The 23859-nt window shown below is 34.5% G+C and overlaps 1 protein-coding gene across 2 annotated transcripts in view; it reads right to left on the bottom strand.

Moving 5' to 3' along the window:
* Positions 1-23859, bottom strand: part of LOC115886113 (neurobeachin) — a 372451-nt gene that overhangs the window by 337640 nt on the left and 10952 nt on the right. The window contains exons 4-9 of one of the 2 annotated variants that reach the window (XM_030905177.1): positions 21473-22940; positions 19550-19866; positions 16579-16758; positions 11445-11591; positions 6140-6265; positions 5922-6090 (exon numbers count right to left, since the gene is read on the bottom strand). In XM_030905177.1, the coding sequence (XP_030761037.1) occupies positions 5922-6090; positions 6140-6265; positions 11445-11591; positions 16579-16758; positions 19550-19866; positions 21473-22940 (2407 nt within the window). The remainder of the gene's footprint in view (positions 1-5921; positions 6091-6139; positions 6266-11444; positions 11592-16578; positions 16759-19549; positions 19867-21472; positions 22941-23859) is intronic. The other variant, XM_030905178.1, reaches the window with a different exon arrangement.

The following is a 23859-nucleotide window of genomic DNA, read 5'->3' as shown; positions in this document are numbered from 1 at the left end:
AAACTTCACAGATCTCACGATGAATATCGATCGGTTTTACGCCTTTAGCACTAAGAAATCGTATGACAGCCCGTACTTCACAATCGGCGGGGCTCACGATTGTCGGAGGCATCTTAAACACTCAATAAACAACGTATACAATGAAGAATCAGACTGTACTGGCGTCTGTGCATAGACAAGAGATGTAGGTAACCAGCGCGCATGCACGGAACGCCGACCGTAGCGCTGCGGCGGCGGAATCGCAAAACGGTACTTACTTACTTAAAAAACATGCCTCGTAATATCGGTGTCTGGAGCTCAATTTTTGTCAAAAACATGATGGTGAAAACCGCATATCGATATCTGTTACCGTTTCGGAGTTACAGGGTGTTTTTCAAAAATGTGCATTTTTAACAAATCGCTGTAACTTGTTTGCTATGGAAAATTTTGTATTTTGATGAAAACATTTCCAAAGCATTTTTTTACGTAGAATTTAATGGTTTAAGTATATTTTTTTTAAATTAATAATTTAACAATTTTCAACAGAAAATTTGATTTTTTATATGGGATACCCTGTGTATTTTTAATTGATTGAAAAGAATTTAAAATTGCCTTTCCAAAAATATAGCACACTTGATATTTTGCTTGATTCCTCTTCGAGATATAGAGTTTATAAAAATTCGCCCACTTTAAATAAGTAGGCTTTGAACGGCGCCGGCTGTAAAGCAAAAAAATTCTAGCTGTGAGCATCAATTAAAACGAAAATAATATTTGCAATGAGAGATGCAGAATTTTATAACAATTTAAACTATATTTAACCGACATGAACACATTTAAACTATATCTAATAACAAGGGGGCATGAAAGGTACCCTCTCATAACTGCTAAGTACTTCTAATTATTGTCTAGATTATACGGACAATTTCAAAATAAAGACCTTGATTCTTCTGCAAGGATATCCATAGCATTAGATCCATAGGCACTAAGTCCGGTGGCCTCGTCGGCCAACGGTTGGGATTTTGGTTAGATATTCACTTATTGTAGAAATTGGCTGCAAAAATTCGCTGATAACTTCAGCATTATGAGGCGGTGCCTCGTCTTGCTGGAAAAATATGTTTTCGAGTTCCATTAGGGGCATATAATCAACCAACCTACTAGTTAAAAGTGGCGAACTTTTAAAAATTCTGTATTTCGAAGGGGATTATAACAAAATATCATGTGTGCTATATTTTTGGATAGGTAATTTTAAGTTATCTTCAATTAATTAAAAATATACCAATAAAAAATCAATTTTTCTGTTGATAACTCTTAAATTATTAATTTTAAAAAAATTATACTTAAACCATTATATTCTACGTAAAAAGGTGCTTTGGAAATGTTTTCATAGAAATACAAAATTTTCCATAGCAAAAAAGTTACTGCGATTTGTTAAAAATGCACATTTTTGAAAAACACCCCGTAACTCCGAAACGGTAACACATATCGATGTGCGGATTTCACCATCATGTTTTTGATGAAAATTGAGCTCTAGACACCGATATTAGTTTTGGTCTATCTCCTATAGAAAAGGGCGTTTTCCTTTAAAAGCGTCCAATTTGACCCACCCTGTACATATGTCAGTGTCACAAATGATCTTTGACAGTAAATTTCAAACATTTTTAATTATTTCACGTTTGTGTTTATTTTTGACTGATGCCATGTAACGAAGAAACGTAACACTTCTGTATATAAATAAATTATATCAATTGGGGCATCCTGTATATGAAACGAATAAATAGAAAGTGCTAGAAATAATTTTTATTAAATAATCGAATTAAAAAAAAAGACTGTTTATTTTGATTTAGCTGTAATTCAGAACGATGTAACGCCATCTACTGGCAAAAAGCTCAACTGAAGTATTATTGATCGCTCCTATAAGCGGTATATTTTATTTGCAGACAAGCAGAAGAATATTACCTCATTATTCAGTAATGGTTACTAATAAAAAATAAACAAATCTAATAATAATAAACGACGAATTTTTAATACTACAAATATGATTTATTTTAAAAAGTGTAAACTACAGTGAGCGTAGCATGTGATCTTGATATATCAAAATTAAAAAAAAAAAACATTTGGTGTTTTTAAAGACGAATCTAAATTTAATTTTTATTAAGCGTGAGAAGCATTCTATTTTCTTTCTAAAAAGTAAATTTATGGCCAAGTTGTTGATGAATATAAATTGTAATATACAGGGTGTTCCTTAATGACACGCTAGTATTTAAGGGGGCGATTCTTGGACTTATCTAAGAAAAAAAGCTTTATATGAATGTATGTCCTAAATATCTTAACTTTTGAGATATAGGATTAGGGAATGCAATCCCGCACCAAAATCTCAATCCCGCAAACCCGCGGGATTAAAGTAATCAATCCCGCGGATCCGCAAAATTGCGGGATTGTAAACAATAAATGATTTTCTTTTCTCTCTCCGATTTTGGGATGCGGTTTGGACCAGGTTTTAGACGCATCTATTGTGATTAAGATGGTATGTGATTTTCGAAAATATATTTAGCGAATTCTCGTATACAGGGTGTTTTATAATAGTGTACAAATTTGGTAAAGAATCTTTTTTACCGAAAATTTACAATTTTTGAAAAATCGAAATTTTAACTATGTACGACTAATCTGTATTGAAATTAGAAAAAACAATTTAGTGTTTTTTTTTAAATTTGTTTTAAGGAAAATACGATTTTTTTTTCGAAAAATATGCATTTATCTGTACAGAAATTTGGACCGATGTATACAGGGTGTTCAAAAAATATATTTAATATTAAATAAACTTAAATTTTATTATAATTTATCTACTTATTTTATAAATAAAAATATTATTCTGATGTTGAAGTTTTTTTTTAACTTGTGTTAGTTATCTGCTTTCAGATACACTCTATATCAATAATTTTTTGGCATATGCAGAATGTACAAAGCTTTTTGTACCATTTAGGACCATCGTATAAAAAACGTCGTATTTTCCTTAAAACAAAAAAAAATAAACAACCGATCAAATTGTTTTTTTTTCTAATTTCAATACAGATTAGTCGTACTTGGTAAAAATTTCGATTTTTTAAAAATTTTAAATTTGCGGTAAAAAACATTCTTGACCAAATTTTCACTCTTATAAAACACCCTGTATACGAGAATTCGGTAAATATATTTTCATATTTTTGAAAACCACATAGTATCTTAATCACAATACATGCATCTAAAACCTGGTCCAAACCGCATCCCAAAATCTTTTTTAGTTCAAGAGATATTCAACTTTAAATTTACCCTAAAATTTTGCTTGTCCCGATAATTATGTCCGGCAGTTTATTTGACGTAATTGTCCACAAGTACTAGTTAAACGCTTTTCTTCACTTAGGTACGCCAGAAAGAAATCTAACAATTAACCTGTTTGTTTCAATTATTTTTAATGGCCAAGCTGTAAGGAGAATCCCCTGGTGTCGATCCCGCAGATCCCGCAACTTTGATCCCGCGGAATCACAGAGGGATCCCGCATTTGCGGGATCCAGCATTTGCGGGATTGCATTCCCTATATAGGATGGTAAAAAAGCTATTTTTTATAATATCTTCGATGATACCATACCATTTTTATAAAATTTGATACACAAAAAAGGTTTTGTATTCTTAAAATCGCTTCCACACAATAGTCTTTTTAATAAAACTACTTTTGCAAATTTGTCAAACTTTCGAGAATTCTATTCCCATCATCAGGACAGTTTGACTGAGTCAATTAGAAAAAAAACATCCTCTGCACAAGAAGGCCCTAAAACTAGCATCATATGACATTGGATTTTTTTTTAATTCACTAAACTAATTTCTACATTGTTGTTTCGAGCTCGATCAAACAGTGACTCAACAACTCTTGTTTTGTGTTTAAAGAAAAGTAATGTCGTTGGATATGTATTTTAATATTTTATAAAGGAAATGTCTTTGTATTCCAATGATATATGCTGCTAGTTTTAAGGCCTTTTTGTGCAGAAGATGTTTTTTTCTGCTAACTGACTCAGTCAAACTGTCCTGATGATGGGAATAAAATTCTCTAAAGCTTGACAAATTTGAAAAAGTAGTTTTATTAGCCTGTGTGGTGATTATTGACTGCATCCTCACTTAGATTTTGAGTTTTTTATTTATAATTAATTTAATTCTGTTTCCCAGAAAATATTTCGATTAAAAGAAAATATGCAACAGTAGGCAATGCTGTGCAGGTCAATCTTAATCACGTTACTAAAAGTTTATTTGGTATGAACTATAGAAGTTTTTTCTTAGAATATGTCCAAGAATCATCCCCTTAAATATTATTATCTCATGAAGCAACATCCTGTACAGGGTGGGTCAAATTAGACGCTTTTAAATGGAAACACCCTTTTCTATAGAACATAGACAAAAACTAATATCGGTGTCTGGAGCTTAATTTTGTCAAAAACATGATGGTGAAAAACGCATATCGATATCTGTTACCGTTACGGGGTGTTTTTCAAAAATATGCATTTTTAACAAATCGCTGTAACTTTTTTGCTATGGAAAATGTTGTATTTTTATGAAAATATTTCCAAAGCACCTTTTTACGTAGAATTTAATGGTTCAAGTATAGTTTTTTTTAAATGAATAATTTAAGAATTATCAACAGAAAATTTGATTTTTCATATGGGACACCCTGTATATTTTTAATTTATTAGAAAGAATTTAAAATTACCTTTCCAAAAATATAACACACTTGATATTTTGTTCGATTCTTCTTCGAGATATAGAGTATATACAAATTCGTCCGCTTTAAATAACTAGGCTTTGAACGGCACCGGCTGTAATGCAAAATTCTAGCTGTGAGCATCAATTAAAACGAAAATAATATATGCTATGAGAGATGCAGAATTTTATAACAATTTAAAATATATTTAACCAACATCAACACATTTAAACTATATCTAATAACAATAACAATAAATAGCGAACCAAGACATGGGATTTTGCTACAGGTGTTCAACATATCGACCGTCTTCTGTTGGACAGAGCTTTTGAACATTTCTCGCGGAATTCATTAACTCAGTATAAGTGAAAGACACCCTCTCATAACTGCTAAGTATTTCTAATTCTTGTCTAGATTATACGGAAGAATAAGGAATCTTTATTCTTCCGCAAATATATCCATAGGATTAGATCCATGGGCACTAAGTCAGGCGACCTCGACGGCCAACGGCTGGGATCTTGGTTAGCTATTCAATTATTCTTGAAATTGGCTGCAAAAATTTGCTGATAACTTCAGCGTTTAGAGGAGGTGCGTCGTCTTGCTGGAAAAATATGTGTTTTCGAGTTCCATCAATAAGGGGTCCAAAGCATACTAGTTAAAAGTGGCGAACTTTTAAAAATTCTGTATTTCGAAGGGGATTGTAACAAAATATCAAGTGTGCTATATTTTTGGAGAGGTAATTTTAAATTCTTTTCAGTTAATTAAAAATATAGAGGGTGTCCCAAATAAAAAATCAATTTTTCTGTTGATAACTCTTAAATTAATAATTTAAAAAAAATATATACTTAAACCATTAAATTCTATGTAAAAAGGTGCTTTGGAAATGTTTTCATAGAAATACAAAATTTTCCATAGCAAAAAAGTTACAGCGATTTGTTAAAAATGCACATTTTTGAAAAATAACCCCGTAACTCCGAAACGGTAACAGATATTAATGTGCGGTTTTCACCATCATGTTTTTGATGAAAGAGCGCAAGACACCGATATTAGTTTTTGTCTATCTCCTATAGCAAAGGGTGTTTCCGTTTAAAAGCGTCGAATTTGACCCACCCTGTACCTATTTATGTATATTCAGGCTGTAGTTTATCTAAAAATATATTTATAAATGCTTAATTTCCACATGTAGCATCGCTAAAATCTCCATAATCACTTTACTAACCCTGTGGGCTTCCCGAATGATGAGAAGTGCCATTACTTCTAATCGGTAACGGGCTAGGCACTCTAACGGACACGGGCGGCTCTAAAATATCCCTGTACTTGGACACCATCAGCACCGATATAAAGTACACGATCGCCAGCGATAAGAACTGGGCCTGCTTGGTCTCCTCCTGGAACGAAGAACGTTAACAGTGAATTTAGTGAAAACTACTGACATGCCTGTATAAACGTTCTCACCACGTCTCTATAAATGACGGCGCGCAGACGGTTCACGTCCATGTCTTGGAGCAGTTTCTCTGGATCTTTAACTGGGCTGGACTGACTGGCTAGATTGTCTGCCATATTCTAGAGCAAAGAATTCAATTAGGTAGATATCCAATTGCAGTACTGATTCATTGGTGCGCTAGCCATAAGAAGATGATCGCTCTTTCTCTCCTGGCAATTTTATATTTGAAAGAAATGTCATAAAAGATCAGGCAAACAGCAAAGCAATATAAAACTAAAACTGGTTTTAAGTCTACCCAAGCAGCATTTGGACGTCGGGATAACGTTGTGTCACGCGACCAAACGTCGGGGCGCAACGTCGGCACAACCTAGTCTGCACTAGTTTGGAGAATAATTTTTGGGTCGAAACGACGTTGGATACCGACGTTGGCTAGCAGCCTAATTTAGTACAAACTGCAACGTTGTTTAAAATCCTAATTCACAGAAATACAAAACTATAATAATATGGCGTCTAAGTCGTGTTTTATCCTAAATTCGGATAATTATAGTAAAAATATTATTTTTATGATTTAGTTAGAGACATATGCCAGATGGCAGTAAAGGAAATCAAAACAAAAGTATTTAAGTGTGGAGGATGTTTGAAGATCATAATTATGGAAACACTTTAACCGACTCTGTAACTCGTTACCCAAGGCAAAACAGTTAAACGCAAACAACTTTATTGATAAATGTATTGTTTCTACTTTGAAAAATACCAATGGGCCTTAAAATTAAAGAAGTTTTAAAAAATGTCTTTATTTTTTTTAGTAAAATGAAGTCGAAAAAATTGTTTCCGCGTGTTGTTTAGGGTCAAATATTTCAAGTTAATGTATTCAAAAAGCAAGAATTGTTATTTTAGGAACGAAACATTTTCTTATTCAACAACATAGCGGCTTTCACTTTGTTGTTTTGGAGATTAAGATGGAGTAGTTCGAGTAGTCCAGGAGTAGTCGCATACTGGACTAATAAAGTCGCAGTTCAGCCTTAACAGGTAGTATACTAGTCGCAAGATTGCCTAATTTAGTCATCCTAGAGTCTAGCTTGTGCCGCCCTCTATATTCTAAATAAACGAGGGAGTGGATAAAGTATCGGTAATATGTCGATGTATATTTAAATTTAGTTTTATATGTACCTTTCTTATGTCTATAAAAACAAAAACAGCACTGAACTGTCTGACTGAACAGAACAATGAAGTGAAAATTTAAGATTTAAGGTTATGGTTCAATACAGTTGCAAAAAGGTAGTGGCTCGACATCCTACCAACGTAAGAATAAGGAAATCTAAACAACGTTGGAATTAGTAAAACAGACGACGTTTGCATAACGTTGGAATAGGTCCAGAAAGTGACGTCGGAAAACTCTTTATTGCCCAACATTGTAACTACGTTGTCCGAATCACCTAAAGATCACTTAAGCAAAAAAGGTTACAAGACAACGTTTATTCGACGTCGCAGAAGCTTTTACTTTGTTGTAGTACTAGTTCAACGTCGGCACAACGTTACCACAACGTTTACATTTATTTTAATACCCAAGGTACGGAGCTAACTGTTTGTTTGTAAGTAATCCAACGTCGTGTTTAGTAAACATGTGGTCGCAAGTCGTGAAAATGCTACTTGGGTAGGACTACTCTAATAAGTGTCTTATCAAAAACAAAACTGGAATCGTCAAAACAGGAGAAAGGGTGCATCTATAGGTGCTTTGTGAGTGCATTGAATCGTACATTTGAGAGACAAAACGTCCTCTAAATGCACGACTTAACGAACAAAAAAGAACATACATAACCAGGTGAAACGATGAAGTCAGTTATTGTAGGTCTATTGATCGCTGTTGATTGTATTGTATTCTAATAGAGGTATTTTGAAAAACCTATTGAACGATAAAAAAACGCTGCTGAGACTATCAAAATGTTGATATAATAACTCTTTGGCGTTTAAACTATTACTTCAAAGTAACTTCACTACTTCACTGAAGCGTTAATTCTTCTTCACTGTCTTTGTCATTTTAATTATTAAATCTTAATACATCGGACCATTACATAGAATTAATAGTTTCTATTTTACGGTTCATTGAAATGGTAATCAAGAGAGCTACATATGTGATCTACACCGTGTTATAGAAAATAAGGTAGTTAGGGCCTGTTTGTTAAATTGTAAGATAGCGCCCCCTACCGTCTACTGTCAAATACATATTATTACTGTTTATATCGATGACTAAAGAATACAAGAACATGTAATGCCAATATACGGGCTGCAGGAGAATTTAGACTTGAGTACGCACGCTCAGCTCGTGCGTGCTCAAGTCTAAACGCACCATAAGATACAGCCCTAATACAGCCGAGAGTTATTATTCTTAGTGAAACACCCGGCACACCCATGGTATTTAATCAAAGGGTGATTTTTTTTTTATTTTCAGTGTTATTGAAAGTCAATAAAATAGAATAGAACATATTAAAAGTTGGCTTTCTTATAAATAGTTTATTTTTTTAAATAAAAAAATTCGTTATAAAGATGAAATATATTTCATCTTTATAACGAAACGGGCTATGTGGTTAATACTTCCAAACTATGAGTATTCCATAGGTAGTATAGAGCATTTAACGAGTTTTAACAAGCCTCTAAACTATGTTTGCTTACTGGGAATATGAATATATATTAGTTGAAAAGTTGCTACATAGTTTCTCTTAACTACGGAACTAGAAAATGATGAAAATTTAGCGACCCGTCTCAAAACTAGGAAAGTTCAAGTAAACTTTATACAGATAGACTTTATTTTATAGAGAATACCGCATATTTTATGTTGAAAATAAATACAGTTATAAATTTACAAGTTGCTTGCGTAATAACAGCTTTAACAACAGAACTATACAATTTCAAGAAAAGCATAAAAATACATAGTTTGCGCTGAAAGCGATATAAAAGTTGAAGGCCTATTGTCCACGGAGGTATAGATTCATAGATGCTTCAAAATACACCGTGCAAATTGTGTAGCCTAGCGAAATAAACTCTGTCCAGAAAGCGTATTGCAAGCGTACGTTTTCATCCATTTGTGACAATGTCGTTCAACGAACGACGAATTAAATAAAATGGACAGGTATTCACCTGTCTATTTTATTTAATTCGCCACTTTATTCCAAGCCCTCTCAGTTATCTTTTTTCTTGTATATTCAGCAAGGTTATTTATTATACAAATATAAATATTTATCCTCAATCTGCACAAATCTCGCGGCTGTACTCTCATTTTGGTAAAAATAAACAAGTTTAATTCCCTTCGATGTAGCCCGGCCCTATCGACAGAGGTTCACAGTTTTGCATGGAAGCTGCAACCAGGCGTATACCAAACGTATAATGACGAATACGCGTCTATGAAGCTACGCCTCCGTGGACAGTGGGCCTAGGGCTATCATATATCTATTAACTCTATATAGATTATCGCCTATCCCTGCAATGTGTTGATGTTGAAGCCGAGTCAGAGACAAGTAGATAACCGGTCCATGTATATTTCACATAAGTCCTTCTGTTAGACAGACACTGGCGCAATAGCGCAACTCCAAAATTCCGAACATCGATTAGCTGGATCAGCCATCGTCGAACGGAAGCGCAAACGAAAACCGTACGAAGCCGTACGAATGAACCGCTGTGTCTAGGCTCTTATTGGTCTAATTCCCAAGTAGCATTTTCGCGACTTGCGACCACATGTTTACTAAACGCAACGTTGGATTAGTTACAAAAAATAGTTAGCTCCGTACCTTGGGTATTAAAATAAATGTAAACGTTGTTGTAACGTTGTGCCGACGTTGAACTAGTACTACAACAAAGTAAAATCTTCTGCGACGTCGAATAAACGTTGCCTTGTAACCTTTTTTGCTTAAGTGATCTTTAGGTGATTCGGACAACGTAGTTACAATGTTGGGCAATAAAGAGTTTTCCGACGTCACTTTCAGGACCTATTCCAACGTTATGCAAACGTCGTCTGTTTTACTAATTCCAACGTTGTTTAGATTTCCTTATTCTTACGTTGGTAGGACGTCGAGCCACTACCTTTTGCAGCTGTATTGAACCATAACCTTAAATCTTAAATTTTCACTTCATTGTTCTGTTTTTGTTTTTATAAAAAAAACTTAATTAAAATGGGACATAAGAAAGGTACATATAAAACTAAATTTAAATATACATCGACATATTACCGATACTTTACTCACTTTACTCACATATTACCGATACTTTACACTCCCTCGTTTATTTAGAATATAGAGGGCGGCACAAGCTAGACTCTAGGATGACTAAATTAGGCAATCTTGCGACTAATATACTACCTGTTAAGGCTGAACTGCGACTTTATTAGTCCAGTATGCGACTACTCAAACTACTCCATCTTAATGTCCAAAACAACAAAGTAAAAGCCGCCATGCTGCTGAATAAGAAAATGTTTCGTTCCTAAAATAGCATTTCCCGCTTTTTGAATACATTAACTTGAAATATTTGACCCTAAACAACACGCGGAAACAATTTTTTCGATTGCGAATAAATTATTCTCATTTAACTAAAAAAAATTCAAGAAATTTTTTAAAACTTCTTTAATTTTAAGGCCCATTAGTATTTTTCAAAGTAGAAACAATACATTTATCAATAAAGTTGTTTGCGTTTAACTTTTTTGCCTTGGGTAACGAGTTACAGAGTCGGTTAAAGGGTTTCAATAATTATGATCTTCAAACATCCTCCACACTTAAATACTTTTGTTTTGTTTTCCTTTACTGCCATCTGGCATATGTCTCTAACTAAATCATAAAAATAATATTTTTACTATAATTATCCCAATTTAGGATAAAACCCGACTTAGACGCCATATTATTATAGTTTTGTATTTCTGTGAATTAGGATTTTAAACAACGTTGCAGTTTGTACTAAATTAGGCTGCTAGTCAACGTCGGTATCCAACGTCGTTTCGACCTAAAAATTATTCTCTAAACTAGTGCAGACTAGGGTTTGCACGAGGTTGTGCCGACGTTGCGCCCCGACGTTTGGTCGCGTGACACAACGTTGTCCCGACGTCCAAATGCTGTTTGGGTTATCCGATCGATAATTCAAAATCCACGCTTGTGCACTACGTTTGAGCACGCCTAACTGAGGGAGCTATGCCAAATTCCTTCAGAAGATTTATATACCCATTTCACCGGCTCGGCTTCACAGAGTGCAGTTTCGAGTCGATATTCTTTAGTTAATAAATATATATGAAGGCTATAGATTCGGAATATTTACACCTACCTTAGGGGAGTTCTGGACTCCTCGTATAAACGATTGCAAATGCGCCGCCTTGTGATTGGAATTTAAAGTAGTTGTGGGTGCAATTGCGTGGTGCGGCCTGCTTCTCTCTTTACACTCCAAACAATTTCGTACGGCACAGGTGCATACCTATTACGTTACACATAACAATGACATCTTACTCAAGTTCAAATTGAAATATAAGAAAGATACGACAAAAGGCAGTTTGTGATATAACAATTCTACATAATCTTTTTTTTATTTCTTTACTTGTACGGAGCAATCAACAACGATTGAAATAGTTGGCAATACTGTGTTAAAGGGTTCTAGGATTATTATTGACTGGTATTGATGCTAAAACCAATCTTCAATCAATTTTTTTTAGCAAATTATGCTTTACTTTATCTTTTTGAAAATTTACAAGTTTTGACTTTGTTATTTGTGAAATCGACATATTTTTCAATGAAAATAAATGCTATTTTTCAATACAACTACAATGTTCAACATCGAAAATGAATACTAACATTATTCTTGGCTTATTTCTAGAGCAAAATTCAAGAGAAAGTTAGAAATTTAATATAATTTAAATTTCTAAAAATATCTAAAACTTCAAATGCATTTTATTGTCTATTGGATATTTCTAACAAACAATAAAAATAGGTAATGTGGCTGTTGAATATTGTTATTAATCTGTCTTTGTATCGGTATGTATGCACTTGTGTTACTTTTTTTTTCCTTCTAAAAATAACTGTTAATTTTTTTTATATAACGCTTATACCAATTTCAATAATAGATATATTAATTTTTATAATTCCCTTAGTTTCTTAGGTTTGTTCACGGATCCTCTTGGTTTAGTTGAGTAGCTCCTAAGCTAGACTCTAGACTGCGCCAAGCAAGATCTGAAATACTGTAATTATATTGTTTTTATTTGTAAACAACTTTAATTTGAATAAAGTCAATTATTATAATCACTCTTATTATTTACAAAATCATAGATTGACAACTTAAGGTATATTTGCCTGGTTTTACATTACCGGTTCAGTTTTATTTTAAAAATAGATTTTTTTCAAAATTTGTATGAGATTTCCTGTTTCCAACGCACACCGCAATGCACCCAGGGGGGTGACAGTGAAATAGGAAAATTGGAAACAGTCATTAGTGTCAATCCTGTCATCTCCTGACGACAAGTATGGCCGCCTAGACAAGGACAGCAATGATTCTGTCTAACTATTGTCTAACTTCACAGTTTAGAATTGACAGATTTCAGAGACAACTTCAGATTTGTTCTAGAACAAATTTCGACGCCATTTTAATTCTCTCCGGTTAGTTTTGTTTTGTAAATTCAATTTGATATTTCGGCAGAAATTTATAAATATAAAGGTAGTAAAGCATATAAAATATATTATTACATGAACAATCCTGGAAAAAAAGACGTTTCTGCAGTACTAGGTATGTCCCATGTATATTAAAAATAGGTAGTAAATAAACACTATTTCTGTATTTTTTAGATGCAAGAAAATTTTGTTATGTTTATGATCGGCGATTTTTTGAAAATGGAAACAATTTACAGCAAGGTAAGATCATTTTTAACTATAGCCAACATTAGTTATCTCCAGTATGTGCGATTTATTGTCAATAATGCAGTAAATCTGACTGATACAATCTGATTGTTATCCGACTAAAAGTCTCTTTTTGCTTCTTTTTTGATTTACAAACCAGGTCTCTTTGGGAATAATGGACGCTTTTTTTAAACAGTATATTTATATTTTATACCTTGATATTTTTACATTGTTAATTTTAGTATAAAAAAATTTGTTTTTCTGTTTTCAGATTTTTGTATAAGGCTCCCGTTTTCATGTCTGCCCCGTTTTCTATCCTTGATGGCTGTGAATAGGCGTATTTATTTACAAATTACTGTAAGTCATGCTTATACCTTACTAATTTACGTTAAAATTGCATATAATTAAGTAATTGCTGTAGAAATCATTCAATTCTTTATTTTTTATATTTATTTAGTCCCGTTGTCTCATATTTCAAATAAATATGTTTGAATAAAATTTTGTTTTGTTTTATTTATGATAAGAAAGAGTACAAAATACATTTAAACTGAAATAGGGCCCGCCAATGAATAACCGGAAACGGAAATAAAAATGAAGCCATCATGTCAACCTGTCAATTGGAAAATTAGTTCTCCAGACGACAACGAAGGCTTTCGGTGGCGTATCGTGTTTCCACGATTTAACACAGAGTTGACACTTCTTTCTAGTTAATTATTTTATGAATGCACCACCCGGATTAAAAGGTACATTAACATGCGTTTTATTATTATTTTTAACAGCCGATAAATAGTCGAATTTCTTAGATTTATTGCCAATCAAACGAGCAAAAGAAAATATAACCAACTATTTCAATCATTGGTGATCTTGTCCTAACCAACCCTAACGCCGTTTTTTTTCCCTAAAGCCATGTACAGACTTGGATACAATCGCTGGCAACGTGTCGCCCGATTGTATCTTTACAACTTCTTCTCTTTTTAACAGTTGAAACAATAATTGTATCGCGTCCACATCTAATTTGCAACTAGTTGGTAAAAATAGCGTCTAATGACGATTTAATAATAACAACGGCCGCGGCGGTTTGTGCATGCTATGTCGTTCATTTTCTTGTTGCGGTCCCTGTGTTCTTTACAAGAGACATTCCATAGAGCAAGGCATTTGTCTTAAACTGTCTATTAGATTCAACGTGTTGTTGACCACATTTTGATGATTTTAAATTAAACCGATTCACGAATACAAACTAATTCATCAAATTTCAATTAATAAAACTCCCCTATACTAGTTTAAATGATGTATCTATCACAAAATCTGTACAGGGTGGGTCAAATTGGACGCTTTTAAAGGAAAACACCCTTTTCTATAGGAGATAGACGAAAACTAATATCGGTGTCTGGAGCTCAATTTTTGTCAAAAACATGATGGTGAAAACCGCATATCGATATCTGTTACCGTTTCGGAGATACGGGGTGTTTTTCAAAAATATGCATTTTTAACAAATCGCTGTAACTTTTTTGCTATGAAAAATGTTCTATTTTTATGAAAACATTTCCAAAGCACCTTTTTACGTAGAATTTAATGGTTTCAGTATAATTTTTTTAAAATTAATAATTTAAGAATTATCTACAAAAAATTTGATCTTTTATATGGGACACCCTATATATTTTTAATTTATTGAAAAGAATGTCCATGTCCCCTATCTTATTTATTATTTGCTGGAGATCCTCTAAAGTTGGTGCTAGTATTGCCGTATCATCTGCATATCTAATATTGTTAATTGGAACTCCGTTAATCTTAATTCCTCCACTTTCTCCTTCCAGGGCCATTTGAAATATTTTTTCGACGAACTATATCTATTATATATTTTTCGAAACTATATCTAATAACCATAAAAATAAATAGCAAACCAAGATATTTTTTCAAGAGATTTTGCTACAGGTGTTCGACAGATCAACCGCCTTCTGTTATGGACAGACGGGGCAGTTTTTGAACATTTCTCGCGGAATTTATTAACTCAGTAGGGATGAAAGATACCCTCTCATAACTGCTAAGTATTTCTAATTCTTGTCTAGATTATACGGAAGAATAAGGAATCTTTATTCTTCCGCAAATATATCCATTGGATTAGATCCATGGGCACTAAGTCGGGCGACCTCGACGGCCAACGGCTGGGATCTTGGTTAGCTATTCAATTATTCTTAAAATTGGCTGCAAAAATTTGCTGATAACTTCAGCATTCAGAGGCGGTGCGTCATCTTGCTGGAAAAGTATGTTTTCGAGTTCCATTAAGGGCATATCATCAATAAGGGGTCCAAAGCCTACTAGTTAAAAGTGGCGAACTTTTAAAAATTCTGTATTTCATTTTATAACAAAATATCAAGTGTGCTATATTTTTGGAAAGGTAATTTTAAATTCTTTTCAGTTAATTAAAAATATAGAGGGTGTCCCAAATAAAAACTCATTTTTTCTGTTGATAACTCTGAAATTATTAATTTTAAAAAAATTATACTTAAACCATTAAATTCTACGTAAAAAGGTGCTTTGAAAATGTTTTCATAGAAATACAACATTTTCCATAGCAAAAAAGTTACAGCGATTTGTTAAAAATGCACAATTTTGAAAAACACCCCGTAACTCCGAAACGGTAACAGATATTGATGTGCGGTTTTCACCATCATGTTTTTGATGAAAATTGAGCTCCAGACACCGATATTAGTTTTCGTCTATCTCCTATAGAACAGGGTGTTTCCATTTAAAAGCGTCGAATTTGACCCACCCTGTACAGACCTGCCGATGTTTCCCATTAAAAACGGAAAACAAGCGACTCGGCGATTCCTTAGATAAAATGCCGACCGATGTTGTTGTTGTGTCCGCGACCGACTCGAGAGCGACAAAAAAATGCAGTCGGCCGACAATGTTGCCAGCGATTGTATTCAGGTCTGTACGTGGCTTAACGTTTTAAGTTCTATGCGAAAACATGAAATTTGTACGAGATGGATATTTAAAATATTTGACTCATTAACTAAGGTACCACATATATTTGATAAAAAGTAACCAAAAAAAGTTTGTATAACACTTTCTATATTACATACAGAAAATGCTTTATTGTATTATTGATAATACAATGTGTGTGTGTATTATATCTACCTATATTTCAATTTAATTTATCATTACCTTATAACCAAAGTAACATATTATTTATTGAGTTCTACAGACTAGAATTTCGTGTAAATGCAATTTAATACGACTGAATAATCAATGATCATTAGATCGAGAAAATCGTTCTCACAAATTTCCAGTTTAAATGAGAATTTACATTAAAACACAATCGATTCATACTATGTGTTGAATTCAAAATATTTTTAAGGTTAAAAGGCAATAATAAAAACATGCTAAAAATAAATAGGAACATTCAAAAGCAATTTTGCGTACACTTAGCTTATTCACTTATTCACAAACTGAATATACTCAAAATCATTGCTTATTTACAATTAAAAATACACAGAGTGTTTTAGCAAAGTGTTTAGAATAAATTTACGATATCACAATTAAAATCCAACAAAAATAGTACAGGACATGCTTACTAATCTGAGACACTGTCTTAAAATTCCTCCACTGGACATGTTTTTCTCTGCTTCCAGTTCTCCAAAGTTCAGAGAACTGGCAAAAATCAGTACGTCAGCCATATTGACTAGTCTTTGCAGAAAACTAACAGCCACTTCTATAGGCATGCCTTGGGTAGGTTCAATAACATCTAATTCGCTCTGTAAACAAGTTTTTTATTAAATATTTATCATTCCTTTTTATAGAGAAATCAATAAAAGTTGGCGTGTATGTAACCAAAGACGACAAAACTATTACCAAACTAAAATTCAAACAAATAATTCCTTTGAAACTTAGAGTGCAAGTTTTTCTTTTTCTTATTCTTCTGTCGCATCCAATAAAAGAATTGACCAATAAAAAAGTCTTTACGTTAATGTCATGGAAAATGTTGCCGGTTGTCATAAGATTTTTCAGATGTTGCCTAGCTGCAGTAGATGTGGGAGACAATTTTGATAAAAGTACCGTGCTGTTTGCTTGACCAACTACCTTTCAATAAGTTAGTTAACAAGCGTATCTTTGCTCACTAAGGCTCCCTTCAGATGATTTTTAGAATTTTTGAATTTAGAATGAGTGGGAGGGGGGTTAATCACTTAGACCTTACAGATCCATTGTGTCCCCCTTTCTTGAATCATAACTCATCATACAATCCCAGGGCTTTGACAAAAGCCAGTATCTGGGACGGTTTTATAGAGGGTAGTTCTCCATCTCCAATATCAGTCGTACCAAAATTCATGGCACGAATGGTTGTCGTCTCGGCGCACTCAGTGATGAGGTGTACTGGTGTTTCCCCATCTTCCCCACAGAATCTGCATTCGCCGTTTCTTCTTAGTTTCAATCTACTGAGGTATTCATTGAGGAGACAGTGTCCTGTTAAAAACCCCGTGACAATCCGAAGATTGTTCTTACTCAGACCCAGGAAGATCTGTGATTTTTCTTGATCATAAGTCCTCAGAAACTTCTTCGAGTGTCTTAGACCATTGCAAGATTTCCATTCCAAGTTGCGGATGGAATCTTCCAAGTTCTTGAGTTCCGCCTTGAGTTGGTTACCACTTGGAAAGCAGAACGGTTCTTGTTCAGTTAGTGGAGTGTTCGCTCCTTTCCTAGCTAGATTATTTGCTTTTTCATTGCCTTCTATCCCTTGGTGAGCAGGCACCCAGTGTAGGAGGACTTTGTTTTCTTTGCCTAATTTATTCAGCTTCTCTAAGCATTCTTTGACCAATTTCGAATCGATTGATACTGAGTTGATCGCCTTTAACGCTGCTTGACTATCAGATAAGATGGCTATTTCTTGTGTCCGATAGTTCCTATCTAAGATAAGTTGTACGCATCTCTCGATAGCGTAGATTTCTGCCTGTAGGATACTAGGGCCCATTGGTTCGGAGTAATTAGCTCTCGGCCCAAACACTCCGATCCCTGTTCCCGTATTGGATTTGGAAGCATCAGTATACCAAGTTATGGTATGGTCTTTTAACTGATGGGCAAGCGTTTCGCTCTTCCAATCCTTCTTATTGCTCAATACTACATTGACATGTTTGTCAAAGTTGTACGTTCTTGGCATATCGTCCACTGGGAGTTGCAGGAGTGGTATTTCCTTTTTGAGGGTGTTCCAAGCCCCTGATCTGACAATTCTCCCAGTACTAATTCCGTTAGTGACCATTCTAAACATTGTCGCATTGGCATATCTACAAATGACAATGTGCAGTGGTGTTAGATCTAGAATGACCTCCATTGCTGCTGTTGGACAGGTTCTCATGGCTCCTGTGATGCAAACACATGCTAGTCTCTGGACTTTGCATAGGGTTAGCCTTGCCGTCCGTTGCTCTAGTTTTGTGTACCAGGCAACTGCTCCATAAGTAATCATGGGTCTTACTATCATGGTATACATCCAGCGCAAAATGTTAGGGGAGCAGCCCCATCTATTTCCGGCCAGTCTTCTGCATATCATGAGAGCCTTTATGGCTTTGCTGGCAGTGTTCTTAATATGCCTGTTCCACAGGAGTCTACTGTTCAGATGATTGAAGTTTGTATAGTTTCAGTATAAACGTCTCTCCAGCTTTTTCAATTTCTTCAGGTGTTGACTTTGCATTGTTAAAAATATCGACGATACTATCAAGGCCTTTTTCTTTATTAAATATTTGTACGTATTGTTGTTTTCCTTTTCCAAACAATCCTGATGTTGTGTCACACCCGCTAATAGCGTGAATAAATAAAATTGATTTTTTTAAATTACGTATAATACTGGATGATTGCAAGTCTCTCGAACTATACATTCGTTGTTTCACATTACCTATGGCTTCTTTTAGAAAAAGAATGTCTTTTTCATCGGGGGAAAGTAATAAAACAACGAGATCGACATCTTGTCCAACGACTAGAACTTGTTCATTTTTCTCAGATATTTGGATGACAGTACGAATAATTTGAACATCAACAAACAAGATTGTGTAAAAAGATGCAGTTGCATTTAAGCCAGCATGAAATGTACAACTATGAGTTGTTCGAATACTGAGCATATTCTAGAAACTATAGACGATGACAATATGTAGAAGAAAGTATGAATGTTAGTTTAGTGGAATAGGCAATGTTTTTTTGGATAAATATAAATAATCAATAGAACGTTTTTTGTAGCAAATTTTACAAGGAATATTTTTGACAAGAATAACATTTTCTGTGCGACTAATGGTTTTCGAGAAAAACGAGAAAAACTACCGCAATGCGTATTGGGGGTGGTTTTTGGGGGTGAACTTTACAGTTAGAAACTATTTTGATTTTAAAAAGTCTCCTTTTAGTACGTATAACCTCAACATATCAAAACTTTAAATTTTTTTTTCCTAAATATGCTAATATCAACGTACTATTTATCTATGAGTCAAAGTAATAAACGTAACCTGAAGCATTCGTCAAATATATTGATGGCGTGCACGCTAACTTATATTGATATACTTATATATTTACATTTGGTGAGGTAGCAGAAGCTAGTAAGGGTAACAATCCACCGCAAGCTATGATCAAGTTGTCTACGAGCTGGGATATCAAGTGAACGGTATTGACGACAAAGATGGCGTTGTCGCTGCTGTTCACAAAGTCCAGAACCGATTTGGTGGAGTGGCTCCTCCACACCTGAATGTCCGTTTCCAGAGAGAACAGCACGTCGGACAAAAGACGCTGGTGGATGTAGGACCACTTGAACTCGGGTATTCTAAAGGGAGGTCTTGTAGGGCCAGGACTAAACATCGGCCTGCCTGATGAGTCCGATTTCCTATTTCTCGGTTCTGTTTTAGAATAAATAAGCGATATTAGTGTTCTAAATTGAGAAAATACAGTATGATTGAAAAAAAAACAGCGTCGAATACGGCTGAGGAATGATAAAAAACTTGTCAAAAATTAACACCTGTGAAATTTGGTATTACCTATTAAAAATCTCAAATTATATATAGAAATTGTTTGAAAGAGTTGTTTAGTTTCAAATTTTTATCCACTAGTCAAATTTTGCCACTCTAGGATAATTTCTATTTTAAAACATTCAGAAAAAAAAACAAAAGCAGATTTTGACTTGTATTCTTACAGGGAATAAGGTATTCAACTTAATAAATTTCAAGTTAAATTAAGATTGTGGCACCAGAAAGCGACTGTAGTCGAATAGTCAGATCATGTAAGAGCTGTCAATGTTAAGGTAAGTCAAATACCTAAACCATCCTTGCGACTGAAAACTAAAAAATACGATAAAAATAAAACGTAAGCAACATTATGGCGCCCAACGTGGGAAGCCATAATTGTAAAAATGTCGTGTTCCAGTCTTAGTATTATGTTTTTATTTAGAGATTTACAGAATTTTGAATAATTTTTAGTTCCTTCTAAATCAAATACTGTATGATCGAAAAGAAAAGACGTCATGTCAGCTTGGATATGACGATCGACGACATTCTCCATATAATTTTACATATAAAATGACTGCTATCTTCATTTTCAAGCTATCTGTGACGCGATTTTTTGCGATCGTACAGTATTACGCAAAATAGACTTTACAATTGTTCGAGTTAGTCAGGAATATACTCAATTCCATTTTTCAATGTTTTATAGTTCCGGCGCCCAACGTGGGGAGCCATAATTGTAAAAATATCGTGGTCCAGTCTTTGTATTATGTTTTTATTTAGAGATTTACAGAATTTTGAATAATTTTTAGTTCCTTCTAAATCAAATACTGTATGATCGAAAAGAAAAGACGTCTTGTCAGCTTGGATATGACGATCGACGACATTCTCCATATAATTTTACATATAAAATGACTGCTATCTTTATTTTCAAGCTATCTGTGACGCGATTTTTTGTGATCGTACAGTATTACACAAAATACACTTTACAATTATTCGAGTTAGTCAGGAATATACTCAATTCCATTTTTCAATCTTTTATAGATTCGGCACCCAACGTGGGGAGCCATAATTGTAAAAATATCGTGTTCCAGTCTTTGTATTATGTTTTTATTTAGAGATTTACAGAATTTTGAATACTTTTTAGTTCCTTCTAAATCAAATACTGTATGATCGAAAAGAAAAGACGTCTTGTCAGCTTGGATATGACGATCGACGACATTCTCCATATAATTTTACATATAAAATGACTGCTATTTTCATTTTCAAGCTATCTGTGACGCGATTTTTTGCGATCGTACAGTATTACGCAAAATACACTTTACAATTGTTCGAGTTAGTCAGGAATATACTCAATTCCATTTTTCAATCTTTTCTAGTTCTAAACTCTAAATGAGGATAATTTTTTAATAAGAAATGTCAAATTTTACCGATAAGTGAATTCGCGCAACCACGAAACAAAATTACCAGCAAGACATAAAAAATATTTCTAATACACAACGCTTACCAAACTGATTGGAATCTACTTGGGTAGAAATGGAGGCGCTCCTAGGTCTCCTTTGGGGCGAAGCTTGAGGCACGTGTGAATTACTACTAAGATCTTCGGTTTGGGATTCTATGTGATTAGATGGAAGGCTTATTCGCCTGCGAGCTTCCGATTGAGGCACTTCGTTTCTCTCCGAAGTAACTATAACTTCCTCTTTCGGCACGACGCTATCGACAATATCGGCAGAGGTATTCGTAGCGGTATTAGTGGTAGCGGAATAGCTAGGATCACAGTATTGCGAAATTGTCGGTATTTTCTCAACAACAGGCACTTGTTCCCCGGTAGTGCCCTCTTCGTACTCTAGCTTAATTTTAGAATCGACATTATCACCGATTGGAATGTTTATTTCTTGTAGACTAGAATTGTTTTGGTTGGACGGCTCTATTTCTACAGACACAGCACTATTTTCAACAATTGGCACAGCGTTAGATTTATTAATTGCAATTTCACTATTACTAAGATTAATTTTATCACTAACATCACCCTGTCCTTCTTCTTTTAATTTTACGTCTAAATTTACAGAGGTTGGCTCACTGTTACCAGTGTCCGATTTCACTTCGCTTAACAATGTATCACTTTGTTCTTTAATTTCTGATTCAGGATCCTTCTTCTCTATGATTTCTTCCGTTGGAGTTAAGTACCGTTCTGATTCACTGTCGAGAAGTTCCTTTTCATTACCTATACTTTTAACCGGGCTCACCGGGATCAGTTCTTCCTTAATGAGCTGTTTTTCTATATTTCTAGCATTTAGTTCTGCGACCTTTGAGTCATCTATAATATCAATAACTTCCTTATCATGAACCTCAGATACCTTATCAACGTCGGTGTTTAAGTATGGAATATCGCCTTGCTCTTCTAGAAGTTTTTCAGATTTGGATAGAATTTCTTGAACGATTTCTTCAATAATTTTAGTTTTCTGTTGATCTTCGCTTTTGGCTGGACTACCGTAACTCGTACTACTTCCCGTATGTATCCCGTTACATAAAGGCGATCCAACGGACGTATCCTCTTCTATTTGCGATTTGAGAGGTGAATCCTGCGAAAAAGGAGAATCTTTCCCGATTTTGTTATCACTAAATAAGTCACTAGTCCTGGAATCTAGAGAAACACCTTCACTGTCGTCGTGTTTAGCGATGTACGAAACTGGACTGCCTTCGGAAATAGTCGAATTGTAGTCGCAACTACAAACTTGCTCGCTTTTATCGTTTTCGTTCATTTCGATCTCTTGAATGATCGGCCGACTGCTGTGCCAATTCTCTTCGTCAGCGTGACAACCGTTGTGCATGTTTGGAGGCTGACCGTGCCATCCTGAAATTGTACTGATCGGATGCTGCTGTCTTAACTGGGGATCAGTAATTTGGTCTGCGCGATGTCTTTCGTAGTGTTCGTAAACTTGCGAAAATTGCAGCTTAAATTCTTCGTAAGACACCTACAATTTTTAAATCGTTAAAAAGGAAACACATTACACTAGTCTGCATGAAAATCGGCCCTGACAAAATTCTTGCCGATTCTTATGTAAAATGCCCTCCTCAATCCAAATATGACATTTTGAAGGATACCCGCTATTTTTACTGCTTTTCGATAGCTTGGTAGGATGAAAAGGATTATTTTGGCTTCTACATTGTTATTTCTGGGGTAGTAGAGCCTTAAGCTTGATTTTCATGCATCCGTTATACGTTGATACGATGGTCCGACGGTGCTCTGATTGGTCATAGCGTCTTCACGCCACTTATTATCCGTCAATATTTTACTTCAGCCCGTCAACTGACCCGTTCATACGATAACGGACGTTTTGACACTTTTTTGACAAATTTAATCTAACCTTAATAAAAATACCGTATGATCGAAAATAAACGGCGTCCAGTTGGCTGGGAAACGACGATCGATGACATTTCCCATATAAATTTACATATAAAATGACAGCGATCTTCATTTTATAGCCATCGCTGACGCCGTTTTTTCTCGATCATACGGTATAAGTAAAATAGCAAAATCGTTATGGAAACGAAAAAATAAAATGACACCTTTGAATAAGAAGACTAAGGAAGGAGCATAATGCGATCCATGTATTCATGCATGGTGGGCGGAAAAGCCACCATAAAAGCTCTCTAGGGTGGGGATCCTTGACAGTTCTGTTTGACGATTCATTTGACACATTTGAATTTGATTTGAAATTTTGTGGATTTGTCAGCCTTTACGGAGCTTATTTTATGTTATTTATTATTTATTCTACTACTGATAGTTGTATAAAGGTAGTAAATCGAGATGGAAATTGTGGCAGAACTTAAATTAACAGTGACACTATCGCGATTTATCGAAAAAGACTCTAAAATAGTTGGTTGTGTAGC

Source organism: Sitophilus oryzae, unplaced genomic scaffold (genome assembly GCF_002938485.1).
Source record: "Sitophilus oryzae breed Bouriz unplaced genomic scaffold, Soryzae_2.0 scaffold_467_pilon_pilon, whole genome shotgun sequence".
Classification (NCBI taxonomy): domain Eukaryota; kingdom Metazoa; phylum Arthropoda; class Insecta; order Coleoptera; family Curculionidae; genus Sitophilus; species Sitophilus oryzae.
The sequence above is the reverse complement of the archived record's forward strand: the minus strand, read 5'-3'. Positions and strand labels throughout refer to the sequence as shown.